The 20,531-nt window shown below is 39.8% G+C and overlaps 1 protein-coding gene across 3 annotated transcripts in view; it reads left to right on the top strand.

Moving 5' to 3' along the window:
* ca8 (carbonic anhydrase VIII) overlaps positions 1–16,238 on the top strand; it is a 166,791-nt gene extending 150,553 nt beyond the window's left edge. For 2 of the 3 annotated variants that reach the window (XM_062517266.1, XM_062517252.1), the window contains exon 9: positions 15,291–15,429. Coding sequence is in view for 1 of the 3 variants with exons in the window: in XM_062517258.1 (XP_062373242.1) it covers positions 15,291–15,413 (123 nt within the window). In the remaining 2 variants the exon portion in view is untranslated. Of the gene's footprint in view, positions 1–15,290 lie in introns of all 3 variants that reach the window. The other variant, XM_062517258.1, reaches the window with a different exon arrangement.
* Positions 16,239–20,531: the final 4,293 nt, after the last annotated feature.

The following is a 20,531-nucleotide window of genomic DNA, read 5'->3' as shown; positions in this document are numbered from 1 at the left end:
CATATGTGCTTTGTATTTTTCAACTTTGTAACTTTTATACTTTTTAAACTATTAGTTAAAAACTATCACCATTTCCCCCATAGACTTAACATTGCTCATTATGACATCACGGCAGCAATTAGAATGTTACCCCAGCTGGTCAGCCACCTGGGCACCAACTGTCAGTTTCTCTCAGGCTCCTCTCTGAAGACTACATATTCTGTTCCCCTGTATCCTCTGCGCACAACAGTCCTCCTAATTCCATCCAACTTTATATCCATTCATCTTCTTCAAACCATTCACTCATCCACCCATTCTAAACAGTCTGCCTATCAACAACATCAATTAGACGCTCTACATTGAACTTTTAAACAATCTACTCTGTCTCAGGCTGGCTCTCTTAAGACTAGCCAGTTAAATTGATTACACCTGTATCTGTATCCACTACTCTCAGTAGAGAGCTGTGTCTCTCCATTCTACAAGAATATAAGGCACATTCCATCCAACATTCTATCCATTCATCTTCTTCAGACCATTCTCTCATCCACCCATTAAACTGTCTATCAACATCTATTAAACAATCTGTCTATCAACATCCATTAAACTCTCTGTCTATCAACATTAATTAGACTATCTACATTCAACTTTTAAATTATTTACTCTGTCTCAGGCTTTAAGATATTCTGGCTCTCTTAAGACTAGCCAGTTAAATTGATTACACCTGTGTCAACTACTCTCAGAGAGCTGTATCAGTGTCTCTCTTAACAAGAATATAAGGCACATTCCATCCAACCTTCTATCCATTCATCTTCTTCAGACCATTCACTCATCCACCCATTAAACTGTCAATCAATATCTATTAAACAATCTGCCTATCAACATCCATTAAACATTCTATCTATCAACATTAATTAGACTATCTACATACAACTTTTAAAGTATTTACTGTGGGTCCCTCTCAAGCAGCGTTTATATGTCCTCCCTCGCTCCTCGATCCTCAATGATCTACATAAAGAAAGATAGAAGAAGGGCCGCTAGACTATCCCATTGTTGCCGCTCCATCATTCTTCATGTAGATCAGTGAGGAGCGAGAGAGGACGCATAAACGCTTTGAGAGGCACCTTCTGTCTCAGGCTTTAAGCATACAATCTCATTAAGACTACAGATCCTGTTTCACTACTTCCTCTGTCCACAACTGTTTCAAAATAAAGGTCCTCACTGCAATAATACACTATTAAATCATTTAACCATTGAAACTACTCAACTATTGAACTGTTCAACCATTCCAACTGTCAGTTATCATCCACTATGCCTCCAGTCAACTACATGAAACCTCCATGTACCTAGCAACCAACATAGCAACCATTAAAATTAAGTGTTTTTGACTGTTTCCATAGCAACCAACATGATTATACTGCAGTAACTTCTTGTTTCCTGATAGTGGCCACCATGGATACCCTAGCAACAAATGTTTCAAAATAAAAGTCCTCACTAGCAAGTTAGCTAGTTAGCATGGTAAGCATAGTTAGCATTGTTAGCATAGTTAGCATTTTTAACATAACTGCAAAAAATCATCAACTAAGTTAGCTAATCAACCTGGTTAGCATTTTTAGCAAATTTAGCATTGTTAGCATAGTTAGCATTTTTAGCATTACTGCTAGAAATCATCGGTTAAGTTAGCTAATCAACCTGGTTAGCATTGTTAGTAAAGTTAGCATTGCTAGCATAATTAACATTTTTAGCATAACTGCTAGAAATCATTTGCTAAGTTAGCTAATCAACATTTTAACATGAATAGAAATCATTAGTTAAGTTAGAACTGGAATGTTTCATCTTTAAACTGTCTACCTTCACACTATCAACTCTCTGTAAACTATGCAACCACCATGTTTACCCTAGCTACACCTTAGTAACCATATCTACATTATCTATCTATTTTTGCATTTTCATGCACTGGTAATTCCTTGGAATTGCATTTCTAGTTATTATTATTAAACTTCTTCTTCTAACGCTCGCAATTCAGCTTCAACCGTTTAACGTAGAAACTTCATTCAAACTTTGTTGCGTAGGTCTTGCTTATGCCATATGTGCTTTGTATTTTTCAACTTTGTAACTTTTATACTTTTTAAACTATTAGTTAAAAACTATTACCATTTCCCCCATAGACTTAACATTGCTCATTATGACATCACGGCAGCAATTAGAATGTTACGCCAGGTGGCCAGTCCAGGTGCAGCAGCTCTCTCTCTCTCTCTCAGGCTTAAATTGATTACACCTGTATCAACTGTCAGTTTCTCTGGCTTTAAGCATACAATCTCTCTGAAGACTACACATATCCTGTTAAACTGTTTCCTCTGTCCACAACTGTTTCAAAATAAAAGTCCTCAATGCAATAATACACTATTAAATCATTTAACCATTGAAACTACTCAACTATTGAACTGTTCAACCATTCCAACTGTCAGTTATCATCCACTATGCCTCCATTCAACTACATGAAACCTCCGTGTACCTAGCAACCAACATAGCAACCATTAAGATTAAGTGTTTATGACCGTTTCCATAGCAACCAACATGATTATACTGCAGTAACTTCTTGTTTCCTGATAGTGGCCACCATGGATACCCTAGCAACAAATGTTTCAAAATAAAAGTCCTCACTAGCAAGTTAGCTAATTAACATGGTTAGCATAGTTAGCATTGTTAACATAGTTAGCATTTTTAACATAACTGCAAAAAATCATCAACTAAGTTAGCTAATCAACCTGGTTAGCATTGTTAGCAAATTTAGCATTGTTAGCATAGTTAGCATTTTAAGCATTACTGCTAGAAATCATCGGTTAAGTTAGCTAATCAACCTGGTTAGCATTGTTAGTAAAGTTAGCATTGCTAGCATAATTAGCATTTTTAGCAAAACTGCTAGAAATCATTAGCTAAGTTAGCTAATCAACATTTTAACATGAATAGAAATCATTAGTTAAGTTAGAACTGGAATGTTTCATCTTTAAACTGTCTACCTTCACACTATCAACTCTCTGTACTATGCAACCACCATGTTTACCCAAGCTACACCTTAGTGACCATATCTACATTATCTATTATTTTTGCATTTTCATGCACTGGTAATTCCTTGGAATTGCATTTCTAGTTATTATTATTACAGTGCATGAAAATGCACTGTACTGTTCTTCCTATTCTTCTTCTTATTACAGTGCATGAAAATGCACTGTACTGTTCTTCCTAGGCTTCTTCTTATTATTATTCCGCTTACCAAATTCATTTTTTCTATTCAGCTTGAACCGTTTAACCTAGAAACTTCATTCAAACGTCGCAACGTAGGTCTTAAATAGGGGAATGCTGCTATGTATTTTTCAACTTTGTAACTTTTATACTTTTTAAACTATGAATTAAAAACTATTTAAAATTTCCCCATAGACTTAACATTGGCCTCTATGACATCACAATTGGGTCGTTAAGCAATTAGAATCTTATGCCAGGTGGCCAGCCCCACCTGCAGCAGCCCTCTCTCTCTCAGGCTTTAAGCATACAATCTCTCTGTGAAGACTACATATCCTGTTTCCTCTTTCCACAACCGTTTCAAAATAAAAGTCTTCACTGCAATAATACACTATTAAATCATTTAACCATTGAAACTACTCAACTATTTAACTGTTCAACCATTCCAACTGTCAGTTATCATCAACTATGCCTCCAGTCAACTACATGAGACCTCCATGTACCTAGCAACCAACATAGCAACCATCAAAATTAAGCATTTATGACCATTTCCATAGCAACCAACATGATTTTACTACAGTAACTTCTTTATTCCTGATAGTGGCAGCCATGGATAACATATCAACAAATGTTTCAAAATAAAAGTCCTCAGTAGCAAGTTAGCTAGTTAGCATGGTTAGCATAACTGCTAAAAATGATTAGCTAAGTTAGCTAATCAACCTGGCTAGCATTGTTAGCATATTTGGCATTGTTAGCATAACTGCTAAAAATGATTATCTAAGTTAGCTAATCAATGTGGTTAACATTGTTAGCATAGTTAGCATTTTTAGCATTACTGCTAGAAATCACCAGCTAAGTTAGCTTATCAACCTGGTTAGCATTGTTAACATAGCTAGCATTTTTACAATAACTGTTAGAAATCATTAGCCAAGTAAACCAATCAACCTGGTTATCATTGTTAGCATAGTTAGCATTTTAGAATTCCTGTTAGATATCATTAGTTAGAACAGGAATGTTTAAGCTTTAAAATGTCTACCTTCACACTATCAACTCTCTGTAAACTATGCAACCACCATGTTTACCCTAGCTACACCTTAGCAACCATATCTACATTATCTATCTATTTTTGCATTTTCATGCACTGGTAATTCCTTGGAATTGCATTTCTAGTTTGTAACGTTAGTTTTCCGATTGGTCCCTTTAAAATCGATTTATCTATCGATTCATAGTACATTTAAACCGATGCAGGGGTTTGCCTTCCGATGCACTCGCATTTTGAATGTTTCCGAATGATTTCCGATATGTACCGGTTAATTTTTACACCCCTAGCTGATAACTTTTGCACCCATTTTTTGTTGCCACCCCAAAGATTACATTCTGGTAACCCCTCTGAGCTGTAATGGGCTGAGGTGATGCGCCTCCTTGAGACCAACACACAGTGCCTACAGAAAATCATCATACCCCTTTGAAATAGTTACTTTGTCTTACAGCCTGAATCAATTTAATCATTTAAAAAAATATTTTCCAGTTTTATTTACAAACATAGCTGTAAAACATCAAAATAATGAGAATAGAAATGCAAAGGTTCTGAAAATGTGAAAAAACCTAGAATAACAGGCTTGGAAAAGTCATTATACCCCTGATTTAAAGAGTCACTTCACCCCATAACTCCACCCACTTCACATTTCTGAAAACGGCTTTCAAAATGGGCGAGACCAGAGCGGTAGATAAAACAGAGTGGCGACACTCCCATAGACCTCCATAGGAAAAAATGGCAGGGCTTTTTCCAGGCTATTTCCTCGTTATGGGGCTTTTGGAACTGTTTACAGCCAATCTCTTGGTCAGTAGTCAATGAGTTAATTGATTACACCTTCCAGCATCAGAAGTACATCCCACCCTCCTGCGATTCAGCCATTCAGCACAGTTTTTTTTGGAACTGTTGATCGTGGCGGCAACATCAAAGAGTGTCGCAACTCTCTCTATCTATGGCTCTGGGCGAGACGTTCTGAAATTTGGAGAGAGTGCAGCACTGCTGCAACCAATCAACCATGGTGATTTCGTGTCAATCTGGGACAAGTGCTGCAGACATGGCTTATCACAGGTAGGCTAATCAGGGCAGCAGGTGTTGGGGCGTTTCAGTCCTAATTTGTAACGACCCGGTGACGTAGTGTCGGACTAGAAGTGCAGGACAACGTCAGCATTCCAATAGTATTTTGGACCAACATGCCATGGCATGTTTTCAAACGGTAGTATGCGCGAGAGAGCAATATCTCCAATACAAAATCAGACGAAATGTTACTTTTGTCGAGAAACACGATTTTTGTCAATATTAACCCTGGTAATAGTACAGTTCACCACTTATGAGTATTTTCAATCAATCAACAGCTCAAAAAACCTATTTTAGGGTGCAGTGACCCTTTAAGAGGTCCGGGGACACTGAGGGGCAGATGTACTAACGCTTTTGTGCCTACTTCAGGCATATTTTGTTCGTATTTGTTTTGCAGCGTGCGCATAGAAAGATGGCGAGGTATGTATTAACAGGCCGCAATGAGGTGAAGGCGCAGACTGCCTGTTGCGGGAGCTGAAAATGGCAAATTGCGCTTTTCCGTCTCATGCATATGGATTTATGGGAGTGTCAGCTGATAGTAGGAGGTTCGTGTAAAAAGATGGGAGGAGAAGCGTTAAATGCGCCTACTTATGTATTCCCCTGTATGTACTAAAACTGCCCATGAAAGCGCACGTCTATTTTGCGCCTAAATATTTCCGTCTTGTAAAAGCAGGTGGTAAATGCGGTTTGCTGTAAAATGCATCTATAAGAGAATCATTCAAAGACAACAAAATCGCTAATTAGACCACCAGTTTTGCGTCTTTGTACTACATCCAAAGCAACCTTAACTTTCGGTGGTTTTTCGAACGTTTACTTTCACTTTCACGCCATCCGCTTAAACTTTCCTACTTGTTAGATTTGATAAATCTTCCGTAGCCTACGTGCACAAGTAAGCCTAGTTTGAGTAGAACTACTGCTCTAAATGATCTTCCTGCTTGTTGACATTATGCATTGCATTATTTCATGATTGCTAAACGTCGGATTCCTTTTAATGTTGTCATCACTTAGCTTCATTCAACTGCGCTTCTGATTGAAGTGTTGTTCAGTTGTTGTCCTTCGCAAACTGCGTTAGGGGGCGGAGAATGGCGCAGATTACCCAACGAATTTCAGGATTGGTAAATAGGACGTAAACTGAAGTATCATAGTGTGTGCTTTCTGCGTGTTGGCAAAAAACGTTACGATCGCTAATCTTAGTACATCTGGCCCTCAGACACTTTGAGGCAGTCTGCTACACCTTGACATTTTTAAGTTTTTCATCTAACTAAAAACATCTATCAATAGTGGCACATATGGTTATATGGATGTAATGAAATCAGTTTTTATTATAATTCAGTGTAAACACAGCTATGTATATAAAAAAACGATTTTCAAAAGTCTTCAAGCCTTGTAAAAAACACACACACTATAAATATATCAACCCAAGACTTTTGAAGTTTGAACCTTGAAAACAAAGGTGTTGGCTACATGAAAGTAAGGAAAACATTCAAAAATTTTATTTAGCTTCACTACAAATTGGGGAAAAAGTCAGACTAAATGTGTTTCTTGAGTGAGTGGCTCTTTTAAATGCAAATTAATTTGAAAAATGTGGCTTTTTGAATGGGCCTGCTGCAGGTGAGAGGACTGAAAATCCTAGGATTTTTAGGGCCTGAGCACCAATGTCAGGGGCGCAGATGGGGGACCTCGATCTGTCCCTGCCACTTGCAGGGCAAAGTTACATTGCTCCGCGAGTATTAGTTGCAACGAGATTGCCCGAAAGAGCAGAAGTGGGGCTTTCCAACAATACTAGACACTTGTCTGTACGATCGAGTATGAAAAAAATAATGAAATTAAATCAAAGTATATCATATTTACAGTATACTGCTCTGCGTCCACCCTGGCATCCATTACTCTCGCTTGAATTACTCATGAACCCGGGATCGCACAGACATGCCACGCATATCAGAGAAATGAGGAGAGACAGAGCTTTCCAGTGATACCAAATACATCGATCCTTTTGTGTTATAAAAACAGACGAAGTGACAAACAGATAATAATGTCATATAGCTTAGGCTACCACTGTTGTTTGATTTACTCGTGAACCCGTGATCGTCATAAAACAGACGAAGTGACAGCAAAATAATAACTTCATTTAGCTCCACTTATCATGTTTTTGTGGGGGTTTTTGTGGCATAATAGCCTATGTTCATAATCCAACATTATATGTGTTTCTCTATGGCAACGTACGTTCATAATCCGGTTTTGAGATCCTAGCAAACTCCTGTATGGTATCCAATTCAAGACTCATATTTCAAGATACCCGTGTACATGTATGTGTGAACGGGGCCAAATATCCAGCCTGCTTTATGTAATGACCTGGGGCCGGTTTCCCGATAACGTAGCAAGCTACGAAGACTCCAAAGGTATAACTTACCAAAGTTGTTTACCTTAGTCGTGGTTCCCGAACTATCACTTAGGAGTCTTCTTACGAGAAGCTCCTTACGACCGTCGTACAAGGCACTGTCCACTATTAAGGTGCTGGATTAGGTGACATCGATTGCTCAGAAATCGATTTTTTATTTTACGGGGAGGCATGACAGTATTATGAAAGCGTTCTTTGCACAAAATAAACATTGCTCATATAGCATATTGCCCTCATTACATTCACGTAGGGCTGCAGCTATCGATTCTTTTTGTAATCGATTAATCTAGCACTTTATCGATCAATTAATCGATGAATCGGATAAAAAAAAAATGTGTTTTTAAACAACCAAAACAAATCATGCATAACGAGAATGATGTGGCTGTAAAAAAACAGAGGTATTCATTCCAAATCCAAAATATGGCTCCAAAACTAAGCCCATTTAAGTGCCAGTGACAATAATTACACTACAATAGCCTACAGTTAAATCAACTTATTGTAAAACATGGATAACATGTAAAACTGTAAATACAAGCTTAAATAGTAAAGGCCAGGGTAGGTGTGGTCGGAGCGGTGTGAGGTTGATGGAATTAGCACCTCAGTAAAAGGATGAATGAGGATGGGTATTCATTTTTCCCAATTAAGGCCCAAAGGTAGCCTGGCTAACGCCTACCACTTCTCGTATTTGAAAAAAATGCCCAGATCCGTTCATTGGGCGCCACGGATGTCTATCAAATACGCATAGCTCACCCAACTCGTTCGTATGCAACGCTAAGGGCTGCCGTAAATCCTTTGGCGTCGAATGTAGACGCAAGAAGGCAACGGAAACTTCTCGGATGTTCTGTGATTGGTTCGCCAACATCAGGCGAACATTTGGGCGTTAGTTTCCAGACTGGCTTAGCAGCGGGATTGAAATCACCGCGCAAGGCAGTATGGGAAAACCCAGGCTAGCCCAAAGGGCAAAAATAAAGAAATTGTAACAAAAGTAAAAATATCAAAATAAACACTTTTGCTAAACCAAATAAACTGACTTGACAGTCTAAACAATATGAATTCAATCAAGGCTCAAAAATAACAATCAACTACACAGACTAATTGAACTAGTCAATAAAATAGTGGAGTAACGCAAGACTTACGTCTCAACACCAAGCACCCCCCTATCAGACTGAACAAACCAGTTTAAATACTCCTGAACGCACCCCTCAAATTGGACCAAGCAATAGGCTATACGAAATCTCAGCAGGGGTGGTTGTTGCAGACAATAAATATAAATAAGCTTAGAACAGCCCAAAACAACATTCCAAAGAACTAGAAAATACAAGGAACTAGTAGGAACTAGGAATTACAATTCATTACAATAACGAACTTCCAGGTGACCCAGGAAGTCCCAAAATGTTTTCTAAAAAGACGCAGCATTCACTCCTATACAAACAGACTGAAGACGCGACAATGGACACCGGGTAGGACAAACACGTGACAACTTGATAGCCTAATGATAATTCTTTAAAACTAAATAAACGGAACATTTATGACAAGACGTGTGATTATTTTAACAGACATAATGTGATTAATTGGTGAATGTTTTAAACTGTCGGGAGTTGTGATGTTAGGTGTATTAGCGTAGCCTACGCCTCGCCATGGTGTTTGATCATTTGTAGGCCTACATATAACAGCTACGGGAGAAACGGGGAAGGGTCTGATGAATGACTTGTATGACTGATATAAACGGTAGAAGGATAAACAGGAAACATAGACACATTCAACAAACATATACATGCATTGCAACCCGACATAGACAACACACATATGATGGCAGCTCACTGCCGTGACGGTGGCTACTCGCCCCGTCACACACCTCTGTCGCCATCGCGCCAACTAAATTCAGAATGTATGACGCGCTGGTGTGCTTCCATAGAAATTTAACGAGGCTTTGAGGCAGATGTTTTGCAACTTCAGCGTGGATGAATTTATTAGCATACAATGATAAAAAGTAGAAAATCAATTATCTAGGCCTACCCTTTATTACGTCCGCCAAGGAGGTTATGTTTTCATTGGGGTTTGTTTGATGGTTTGTTAGTTTGTTTCCCGCATGGATAAAAAAATATTCGAACGCTTCAGGTTTGATAGAATGCAGAGGAGTGGTTTTCTAGTTTGTTTGTTTGTCTGTCTGTCTGTTTGTTCGCAAGATAGGCTAACTCTAAAAGTTAAGGATGGATTTCGATTATATTTCCAGAGAAGGTCTGAAATGACCCAAGGAAGAAACTATTTCATTTTGGGAGTGATTCGTATCACCGTCTGGATGCAGGAGGCGGTAACATGTAGGCCTACGTATATGTTTGCTTGGAGGAACAAACACATACAATTTTTTTTTTTTTTTTTTAATCACAGCTGGTAGACCAACATCCTCATTTAATTCAGTATTGTGTGTGCCTTTGGTTAACATTTAACATGAAAGCAAGCCCCCACATTAAACATTGTAGGACTGGGGGGGGAAGCAAGAAATAAGAGGATAACGCTTTTAATTATTTTCAAATGCATGCACGTTTCATTATGTGTGAGAACATTTCCAGAAACTATTTTCTTAATTAGCCTACATACATAAAATCATTGGCAAACCAAAGCAGTGATTTTGTATCATATGATAGCTGCATGCGTAACAGGGCCCGTATTCACAAAGCATCTTATCTTACCACTAAGAGTACTCCTAAATCGCGCTAGAAGATTTTAGTTAGGAGTTTTCCCCTAAAAGTTATTCACAAAGCCTTTCAGACCTACTTTTAGTAAGGAGAAACGCCCACTCCTAAACTAAAAGTGAGTCTTCGTTGCTATGGTTGACGTCATTACTCATGCACGAGCTTGATGAAAGTGACCACCTTGATTGGCTGGTGATTATAACGCGGGAATGATGGCAAACCTCCCCTACAATGACGAGTTGAGTGACAGGTGTTAGGTCTTAGCTGGTGAGAATGCGTGCGCTATGTCGGGCTGTGAAGGATGGAAGATGATGAATAAATAGGCATAGCCTTAATGAATAAAGAGTAAAGCAAGCCTAGGCTTAATGAAACACTATGGACTGGAGCAGTATCTTTGCAACATGTTTTAAATTAATCTGCATGAAAACACGTAGCCTATATTTGCAAAGAGGAGAAGCGATTTAATTTAATTAGGCACAATGAGACGTTACATTTAGTTTACATGCAATGGTGGTTTTGGTTGTCGGTGGCATTATTGCATTTGCATCCTTAGTTGCAATGCACATTTATTCCCTTGCATGACAGCGAGCTCCTGCACTGCACGGTCATTTCAAAACATCGCGACGTGAAATGCCACTAAAAGCGGGTTGTGAATAGGTCTTAGTGAGTTAGAAGTCCTCTCGAGTTCTTTTACACTGTCCTAGACTTAGGAGCTACTTTTAGGCTTAAAATGCTTTGTGAATAACTTTTAGTGAAAAAAATTAGGAGTCATAAAGTTAGGAGTGACACGCCCATTATTTTTAGGAGTTCCTCCCTAAATTCGCCAGTTAGGAGCTACTTTTAGCCCTAAAATTCTTTGTGAATACGGGCCCAGATGTCTAAAGATTGCTGTACAGTGGCGGCGACTAGCGTTGCAAGCCAAAACATTGCTAAGATGCAGCTAAGAAGGTGTGCTCCAGACCACTCTTACCAACGAACAACGTACGAAAGACATTCATAGCAAAGAAACTTTCGGGAAATGCGTGAACATGTTAAGGTAGAGGTTACGAACTACGTAGCGTTAAGAAGGCTTCGGGAAACCAGCCCCAGATAAAGGATCTGTCATCTAATTTTGGAACTTTACAGGACCTCTCTTGGATAATCTTTTGTTTATCGCAACCTACAAGATTCAAAGATTACCCCAGTCAACACAAAAGGAACAAATTCAGGATAAGATAGTCACTACTGTGTTTTACACCATGGCATGTCCCTAACAGCATTGGTCAGGGTTTGTCTTGCCATGTTCTTTACTTGGAGAAATTAGACCATTGGTTCTATATACCTCAAAACAATGGAGTAATGACAGAACTGAAGTAATTGAATAACCTCATTATCTGTAATCCAGGGCTATTTGCAGCTCTGGGTATAATATGAGCTATTTTTGATCACCCAAGGGACCACCTGAAACTCTTTGCATATTACTCATTTTGAAATGGGAGACTGTTCATTGACTGTTCATGATTTAGGTCATAGAGACATTGAGTCCCATCAACATTGGATGTTTGCACTGAATCACTGCACATACACTATATTGCCAAAAGTATTCGCTCACCTGTCTTAACTCACATATGAACTTCGGTCACATCCCATCCTTAATCCATGTTATGATGTCAGTACACTCTTTGCAGCTATAATAGCTTCAACTCTTCTGGGAAGGCTTTCCACAAGGTAGGAGTGTGTTCATGGGATTTTTTGACCATTCTTTCAGAAGCGTATATTTGTGAGGTCACACACTGATGTTGGACGAGGCGACTGGCACTCAGGATCCTCTCTAATTCTTCCCAAAGGTGTTCTATTGGGTTGAGGTCAGGATTCTGTGCAGGCCAGAAAAGTTCAGCCATACCAAACTCTGTCATCCTTGCCTTTATGGACCTTGCTTTGTGCACTAGTGCAGTCATGTTGGAACAAGAAGTGGCCATCCCCAAACTTCCTACAAAGTTGGGAGCATGGAATTGTCCAAAATCTCTTGGTTAATGCTGAAGCATTCAGAGTTTCTTTCACTGGAACTAAGGGACCAAGACCAGCTCGGAGATGGCCCCTTCCTGTTCCAACATGACTGTGCACCAGTGCACAAAGCAAGGTCCATAAAGGCATGGATGACAGAGTTTGGTGTGGAGGAACTTGACTGGCCTGAACAGAGTCCTTACCTCAACCCAATAGAACACCTTTGGGATGAATTAGAGCAGATCCTGAGAGCCTGCCGCCTCGTCAATATAGTGTATGTTACTGTCACAGGCGGGGGGCACTATTCGCCACTTGCACTTTTTCCCCAGAGGAGCAACCCGATTCCCACCCAACAAATGCCAGGAAAAAGGAGTAGAGTTTAAAACAATAGGTTTTTTATTAAATGTTCGAGTTCGCTAATAGCAGACAGCAGTGTGGGGGGTTGCTAGTCCATGTGCTACTTTTCAGTATGAGTTCGCTAAAGAAGGCAGTAGAGGTGGTTATTCAGGGTATGAGACACTCGTGAATAAGACAGCACTCCAGATGCACTCAGTGGGCACTGCAACAGTGTATGTTAGCACAATCACTACACACAGGGCTTATGGTGACAATCACGACACGCAGTGTAAACAAACTAAGGAATAGCCTCCTCAACAGGACTGAATTAGTGGTAACTCTGTCAGTAAACAGCCAACACATCCAACGTCACTTCAGTTAATCAGCTAGAGGCGGACTTCGTTGGGGGACGGGAGGGGGAGAAAGAGAGAACATTGGGTGAGCGGAGAGCAGAATGTTCAAGAGGGCCAACTTCTTAATCAGCGGCCGAGCAGTTGCATTGACACAGAACAAGGGCACTTAGCTTAGAGGAGGTGAACGTTTCCCAGGTCTCAGGTGTCGGCTCCACGCATAGCGTGTTTCTCCAACTTCGCCTTTCCTCGTCTCGGGGTCGGTTCCACGCATAGCGTGTTCATCCACTTCGTTTTGTCAGTGTGCACAAAGAACTTTTAGTTCAGATTCTCTAAGGAGAAATACCTTAGTGTCTGGAAAATGGGGTTATTGTAACCTGGCAATACCCATACGAACCTTTGGCAAATTTGTGAATTGCTCTGCAGGTCCGTTCCCAGGCTAGAGTTATTGTAGCCTGACGAGCCAGACCCACATCAAGATGTAGGGTCTGGACACTCACCGTAGACAGGGCTCAATCGGAGGGGTGGGATAAACAGTTGTCTTTCAAATTCCCTCCCCGCAATAGGATAACGCTAAACGAATCATCTTCTTGTTTTCAAGTAGCAGCAGGATGCGTAACCTTCCCTCTCCACGCAATAGGATAACGCTAAACGAATCATCTTCTTGTTTTCAAATAACAGGATGCGTTACCGTCGCAACTTCTGGTCGCATGTCAGTCACCATTATGTTAAGCCCTGTGATTGGCCCGCTGGTGCTGGGGGTTCTCAGCTCCCTGCCTCAATGGATCGTGCCTAGACTGGCCCGCCAGCCAAATTACATTTGCTGCCGCTAGGGGCGTCTAGATTTCTTTTTTAAAGATTCTTTTTTTGGGCTTTTTATGCCTTTAATTGGACAGGACAGTAGAGAGTATGACAGGAAACGAGCAGGAGAGAGAGTAGGGGTGGGATCCGGAAAGGACCACGGGGCGGGAATAGAACCCGGGTCGCCGGCGTGCGGTGCAGGTGCCCCAGCCAGTCGCGCCGCGGCTGGGGCCGGCGTCTAGATTTCTAGGCTAGAGTTATTGTTCTCTCAAGAAATTCTGAAAAGTCATGTGATGCTATTAACATAACCAGAGTGCTTTCAAACTGCAGCAAACATCAGAGGCACCATTCAGTTTGGCACTTTTCTTTGTTGAAGAAAGGGACTTCTGACCAATATGCCAAATAATTACATCAGTACAGTCTCAGCGTTTTTTCACCGAGAACGAACCTGGTGTTGAACTGGTGCCGTTCAGAATTCTTTGAACCGTGGTGCTATCTAGTGAACCAGCCCGCATTTACACCAGTTCTGAACAGAACCAAGGATGTGTCATCAACATGGGTGGTGCATGCCAAATCAAAAGTTAATGAGATGCATAAACGGGAGAATGATATGACCAGTTGTCCCATAAAAACGGCAGAAACTAGCTGTTTAAAATGCTAGTCAACGTCTGCAGTGTAATGCTAGTTGAATCGTTTTGTTTACTCATGGCAACAGTTGATAAGGACGGAAAACTCATGCTTTTAGCCTTCTTCCCTCTGAAAGACGCAATGACATGCCCACTCCGGTTCGCAGGAAAAACCAACTATTTTTTGGTTCAACTTCCGAACCAAGGTGCCACGTTCCGAACCGGCTTTTGTTTGGTGAAAACGCGACGAACGGTTCAAATGTTGGTTCGCGAACGGGAACGGAGCCGGTTCTCTGTCGGTGAAAAAGGCCTATATATGATTAAAGGTACACTATGCAACATGTTCCAGTTAATCAATTCGTTTGATACTGTTATATAAATGAGTCATTACCGGACGAACAATGTTTTTTTTCGGCCACCCTAGTGGTCTGTAGCGGTAGAACCACACTTGCAATTTCAGGAGCCCTTGGGACGCACCCATGGTCTAGGAAGTCTCATGTGAAGTCTTGATCATGCTCATGAAAAGGCAGACTGACCGATTGAGGAGTTTGTAAAATATACACGCTAAAGCTGTAGGGGAAGCTCTGCAGAGAATTATGCAAGCATAAAACGAGCGAAAACGAAAGCGAAACCAGCGATGAAATCGCCAATTCTGCATAATTTCCCTTTAACAACTGTAAATGCAAGTGTATGTGAGACCTGCAACATCATAAATTGACCTCTTGTTCTCTCGCTCTTGTTATTTTTATGAAAAGTAATGCATATTTCTGCTTTTCGTAGAGGACAAGCAAGCAAGCATCTGATATTGAATTGGAGATCCACTGCAAGAGCTTCCAGAGGACCTGCATAGTGACCGGTGTCATGACTGAACAGCTGGATCGTACTACTTTGCTTAGAAACTAAGTTGCTGAAGCTTGGTGACAATTATAACAGTCTGTAGGTTAACACCCATCACAAATAATATGAACAGTTAACTTGAAATAAGAATAAATATAGGACAAGCATTGAGTATAAGAACAATCACCAGAAAAAGAAATGCAAATAATATAGCGAATTACAGTAGGCTACGTAAGCAACGTTTTACCAAATCAGAATGCCATTACTATGTCAATACAAAACATAAAGAAAGCTCAAATGATGTACTGTAGCTAACACAGAAAGGTCCATATTGGTTATACTGTAGTTGGATAATTGTTTTTCTTTTTTTTCTATGTTCATGTAACAGCAAAAATGCCTTTATTACCAGCTACAAGGTGAATGACACATATTTCAGTGTGTACTGTATCTATGTTGATGCAATAAACATCTAGATTATAATACCTCAGTGGTATTCTGTGGAGCTATCTATTTTTCAAGGATAAAACATGCATAGATCAAGAGTAGCATGGTTTGATAGTTATCACACAAACAATATGTATTTGTTCAGGTATTCAGTTTTTTTCTCTAATGTAGAATGTAAAGAAATATAACTTAACAAAGTGACTTTTTTGATGGAGACTACTACTTAAAATGTCTAAAAAACCCTACACTTCCCCCCTAAAACATCTACCACAGTTGTATGTGTAACATTTTCAGTTTATCATTGCCAGGGCACATAAATAAATAGGTTGAATAAGACGAGTGTAGCTTAATGTAGAGATTTAGATGTTAGTATTGTGTTGTGTTGTGTTGTGTTATATTATATTATTATAATTGCACTGCAAGTCATATTGTTAGCCTATATTCTTTTTGACACTGCAAGTCATATTGTTAGCCTATATTCTTTTCTTGTGTTATACAATCAGTTTGTTTTCTGGGACTAGTAAATCACCTGCTTACCCACATATGTTTCAATTAATTCTTTCAGAATACACCACATTATCAGGGGGCCTATGTGTCTAATTTGGGGTCCTATGGAAATCGCATGTTCATTTTTGGAGAGTATTAAATCTTTGTTCCATAGGTTCTTAAGAGCAAAAAAAAACATGTTTCCATTTTTTCTTGAAGTGACCCTAATTTTTTCTTGACTTTAGTGACCCTAATCAAAGGTCAAATTCCGAAAAGGTCAAATTTGGTGTTTTGCCCATAAAACTAACATTTCTGGTATTGTAGCACAGGGTTTGTTGGCGAAAAGTAAAGATATAACAAGTTGTGTGCAAAAGTGGTCCACATAAACAATACAACATTATAAAACATTTTTTTAGACTCATGATTGATGTCTTTAGCAAGAAATTGTGGCTAAAATGCTCAAAATTGTAAAAATGCTGTAAAAATCCGCCTAAAAGAATACTTCAATATCAATACTATCAATTTATGCCTATTAGTGTGCTTCAGTGTAGGCCTAGCCTGCTCAGTCAGTTCTTGTCTAAACCCTTTCAGAGCACAAAGTGCAGAGATCTCTGTTGTATCAAGTTTAATTTTGACTTTTACATAGCCAGCACCAGCTGAAGCCTGTAAGGCCTTCCTTAGCCTATGTATGAAATGTGAAGAAAAGACAGGGTAAAAGGATCAGATAGACAAACAGACAGGTGTGTGTGTGTGTGTGTGTGTGTGTGTGTGTTTGTTTGTGTGTGTGCATGCCTGTGTGCGTGCGTGTGAGTGAGAGAGAGAGAAAGAGAGAGACCTGGATTTCCCACTAATATATATGCTTACTTTACTTGATTCAATTAGAAAAAGTGGTTTACTCAATCGGAATGACTATTAAGGATGTTAAGGATAGTAAGGATGTGTTTCATTCAGAACTAGACTGTTTCATGTAACATACAGTGATATGGTTTGATAAATTGGACAGCCCTAACTTTCCATTTTCAACTTTACATCCTTATTGTGTTCATATAATCATTCCATTTGAGTAATCAAGTAAGGTAAGCGTACAGGGGAAGGGAAAAGAGGGTTAGTCACAATTACTAAACCACAAAACATTAAACTAAACAAACAAATGTTTTTCTTTCAAACACAATGTTGTTATGTTGAACTGACATATTTTGCCACAGCAATGAATTAATCCAACAGAATCATGTCAGATCACTGAGAGGCACCTAAGTACTGAATCAGTAAGGCAAATGAATGCATGGGATGCCTTGGTGTCATGTCAAGCAGGTAAGAGGGATAACTATATTATGTGGCGCAGTAATATCCTCACTCTTGCACTTTCAGTTTCACTTTGGAGTGAGGATATTACTGCGCAGAGTCTAAGTGCTCCCAATGTTATTCCGCCACACAATTTAGTTATCCCTTTAGCCTGCTTAGAAATGCACCACATTTTATTTTGTCTCACCATACTTTGTCGTGTGACTTAGGGTGACTATCAAAATAGTCTGTCCAAAGGACCAGGCATTATGCAGCTAAATGCTCTCAGTGAATCAAATTCACCTTAAAATACAAGACACAAAAAAAATACTAGGCCTAACCTATTTAAGTTTAACAAAATATAAGGCCTAGTCTATACAGCGCAAAATATTAAGGGCTTGCCTATAGAAAGTTGAACTATTTCAGTGCAAATAAGGTAGACCAGAATCTTTTTTGATAAGAACGGCCACATGACATTTTCTTAGCTATTTCAGAATCTGGAACAATTACTAACTTGTTATGCAGTCGGTAGAGCAACATGAATGTGTGTGTGTGATGTAGCTGATAGATGCAGTTTTCATCGGGGCTTGTTTGTCTGTTTGTTTGTCTGTCTGTTCGTTGTCTGTTGGTTCGCAAGATAATTCCATCCATAACTTTTTGAGTTTTCAGGAAAGGTCTGAAATGACCCACGGAACAAACGATTAAATGGGAGTAGGCTAATCCGGAGGCGGTTATGTTTTCGCTTGGCCTAGGTCTGCGCTCTCGGAGTGCTTTTCTAGTTTTGTAGGACTCACTTGCACCATGTCGCTTCACACCGTGCCCCAGAGAAAAACGCAAATGCAAAATGCTCTCTCTGCTTCGCCGTCTACAGGCCTTTGCCAAGAGTAGGCCTAGGCTATGTTGAGGTCCATTCTCTATTAAAACAGATCTTCTCTTTTTCATGGCCACACGGGCCATGGCTGCTTAACCTGACCGAAGAGCGCGCTCTCCAATTTGAGATCTTTGACAACGTTGCGGAGGCGTTCGTGCACCAGGCAACAGTTTGATTGACGTACGACTCAGCCTATCGACTACCGATTTTATTGCTTTCCTCTGAACTATTGGACGTAAGTTAACACTACGCCTATGAACATATCTGTGTATTTATTTTCAATTGGCCAGGGTCGAATGAAAAAGCGGGACAGATGCCCAGACAGCACGCATGAATCTTAACAATATCGGGCCTACGCATGCCGTTGTAATCTGTCAGACATCGCCCACGGAGCGTTTGCTCATTGGCAAGACATCTTCGAGCTGTCGGCAGTTCATCGGAAACGACAATGAGCCGATGTTTCAACGACTCATCAAAATGCCCCACGACAATTAGCCGATGTTTCAACGACTCAGCAAAGCTATCCCCCCACCTCCACCCCCGGGGGCTTATGCGACCTTTATATATCGAGGTCGGACCTAGATAGCACATTTTACAATATAGACTAATGAATTAGATCCAAGCTAGTAAGAGACAAGAAAGAAGCAAGAAAGGCATTTTCGTTTCATTTTATTGAATGTTGATATTAACAAAAAGGCTGTTAGAACAGTTCCCGAAAAAACAGCTCTGCTCCTGCAAGAGACAAAAACAACAAATTAATTCACCGCTTAATTCAACACTTTTTTTGTCTAGCTTACGATCGCGATTGCTGTTACTGAATTTTCACGAATGGGATAAATGCAGAGGCCGAATTTCCCTCACGGGTCACGGGATCAAACGTGTGTAGATAACAGACCAAGCTTGGAGATTTCAACCCCATTCGCGTTATCAATCCAGCTGATAATTCAGTCAAGCACAGACCTATGGCACAGACGAGCTATGAGTATTTGGCTAGTGATAGCTAACTCTGGCCATAACATTTAGATATCCTACGTGGGACCTGCGTTTTCCCTCAATAGGAAACTTCGGCTGGTGCATATGGATTTACTCTTTTTCTTTAGCGTTTTCAAACTCACGGCAACAAATGACATTTTTCAAGTTTACAGAACTGCTGCTGATAGGCATTGTCCAACAAGAGAGACTGCGTGCATAGCTGTACTTCGGAGTTCTTCCTCAGACACAGCTAGCGGACAGGCTGTGCGCCATTTCACGTTTAGAGTTATCATAGTGTCAAGGGCATTTAAGCTAGTTAAATACCAACGAACTGAATGTTTATTCTTTAGTTTGCTTGTGTTTACATTGTCACATAGTCTAATACTCAACCTATCAAACTGCAAATTTGGGATTAAAAACTTAAAAAAACTAAAAATAAAAAATATAATTAAAAATAAAAAAAAAAACACCAACAAATATGGACATGTTCTCAAGCCAAATTAGGAACCAGTGATGACATTTTTAAGAATAAGAATTGTGTTGACTGATATTGTAATAGAGATGGTCTGCTCACTCAGATATCACTTAAGAGATGTGAATTACTGGTGATGCAGTGAATCACCGCTCAGACTAAAATAAACAGACACGCAAAGAGGTCATACCAAAGCCTTAAAATGTCATATGAGCATGGACTCTTCCCACTTATTGACCCTGATAATGAGGTAATGGTTGATAGTTCTCGAGACATGAATGAATACTTATACAATGCATAAACAAAACAGGCATGAACTTTAAAAAGAGTTTGCATGGTAGTTCATGGTAATGTCAGCATATAAAGGTCCTTTTGGTCTATTTGGTACTTTATTGATGCAAAGTATTCCCTACGAACTTGAAACCAAAAGTTCAGACATGGGAGGAAACTTTTTACCTTGGCAGCTTGCAGCAATGATCGTATAGGATACTCTCGTGTTTACTCGCGTATCGGGCCTTCCACTTCCCTCCACCCTCCACATGAGATGTCCTCGATGACGTCGGGCTTTGAACTTTTCGGGGCGCAAGCTTATTATTTGAAATAATAATGTTTGCCATACAACTCTTACAAGACATATTAATAAAGATAGCTGAGATAC

This window comes from Sardina pilchardus, chromosome 2, assembly GCF_963854185.1.
Source record: "Sardina pilchardus chromosome 2, fSarPil1.1, whole genome shotgun sequence".
NCBI lineage: Eukaryota > Metazoa > Chordata > Actinopteri > Clupeiformes > Clupeidae > Sardina > Sardina pilchardus.
This window is presented reverse-complemented; position numbering and strand designations above follow the sequence as displayed.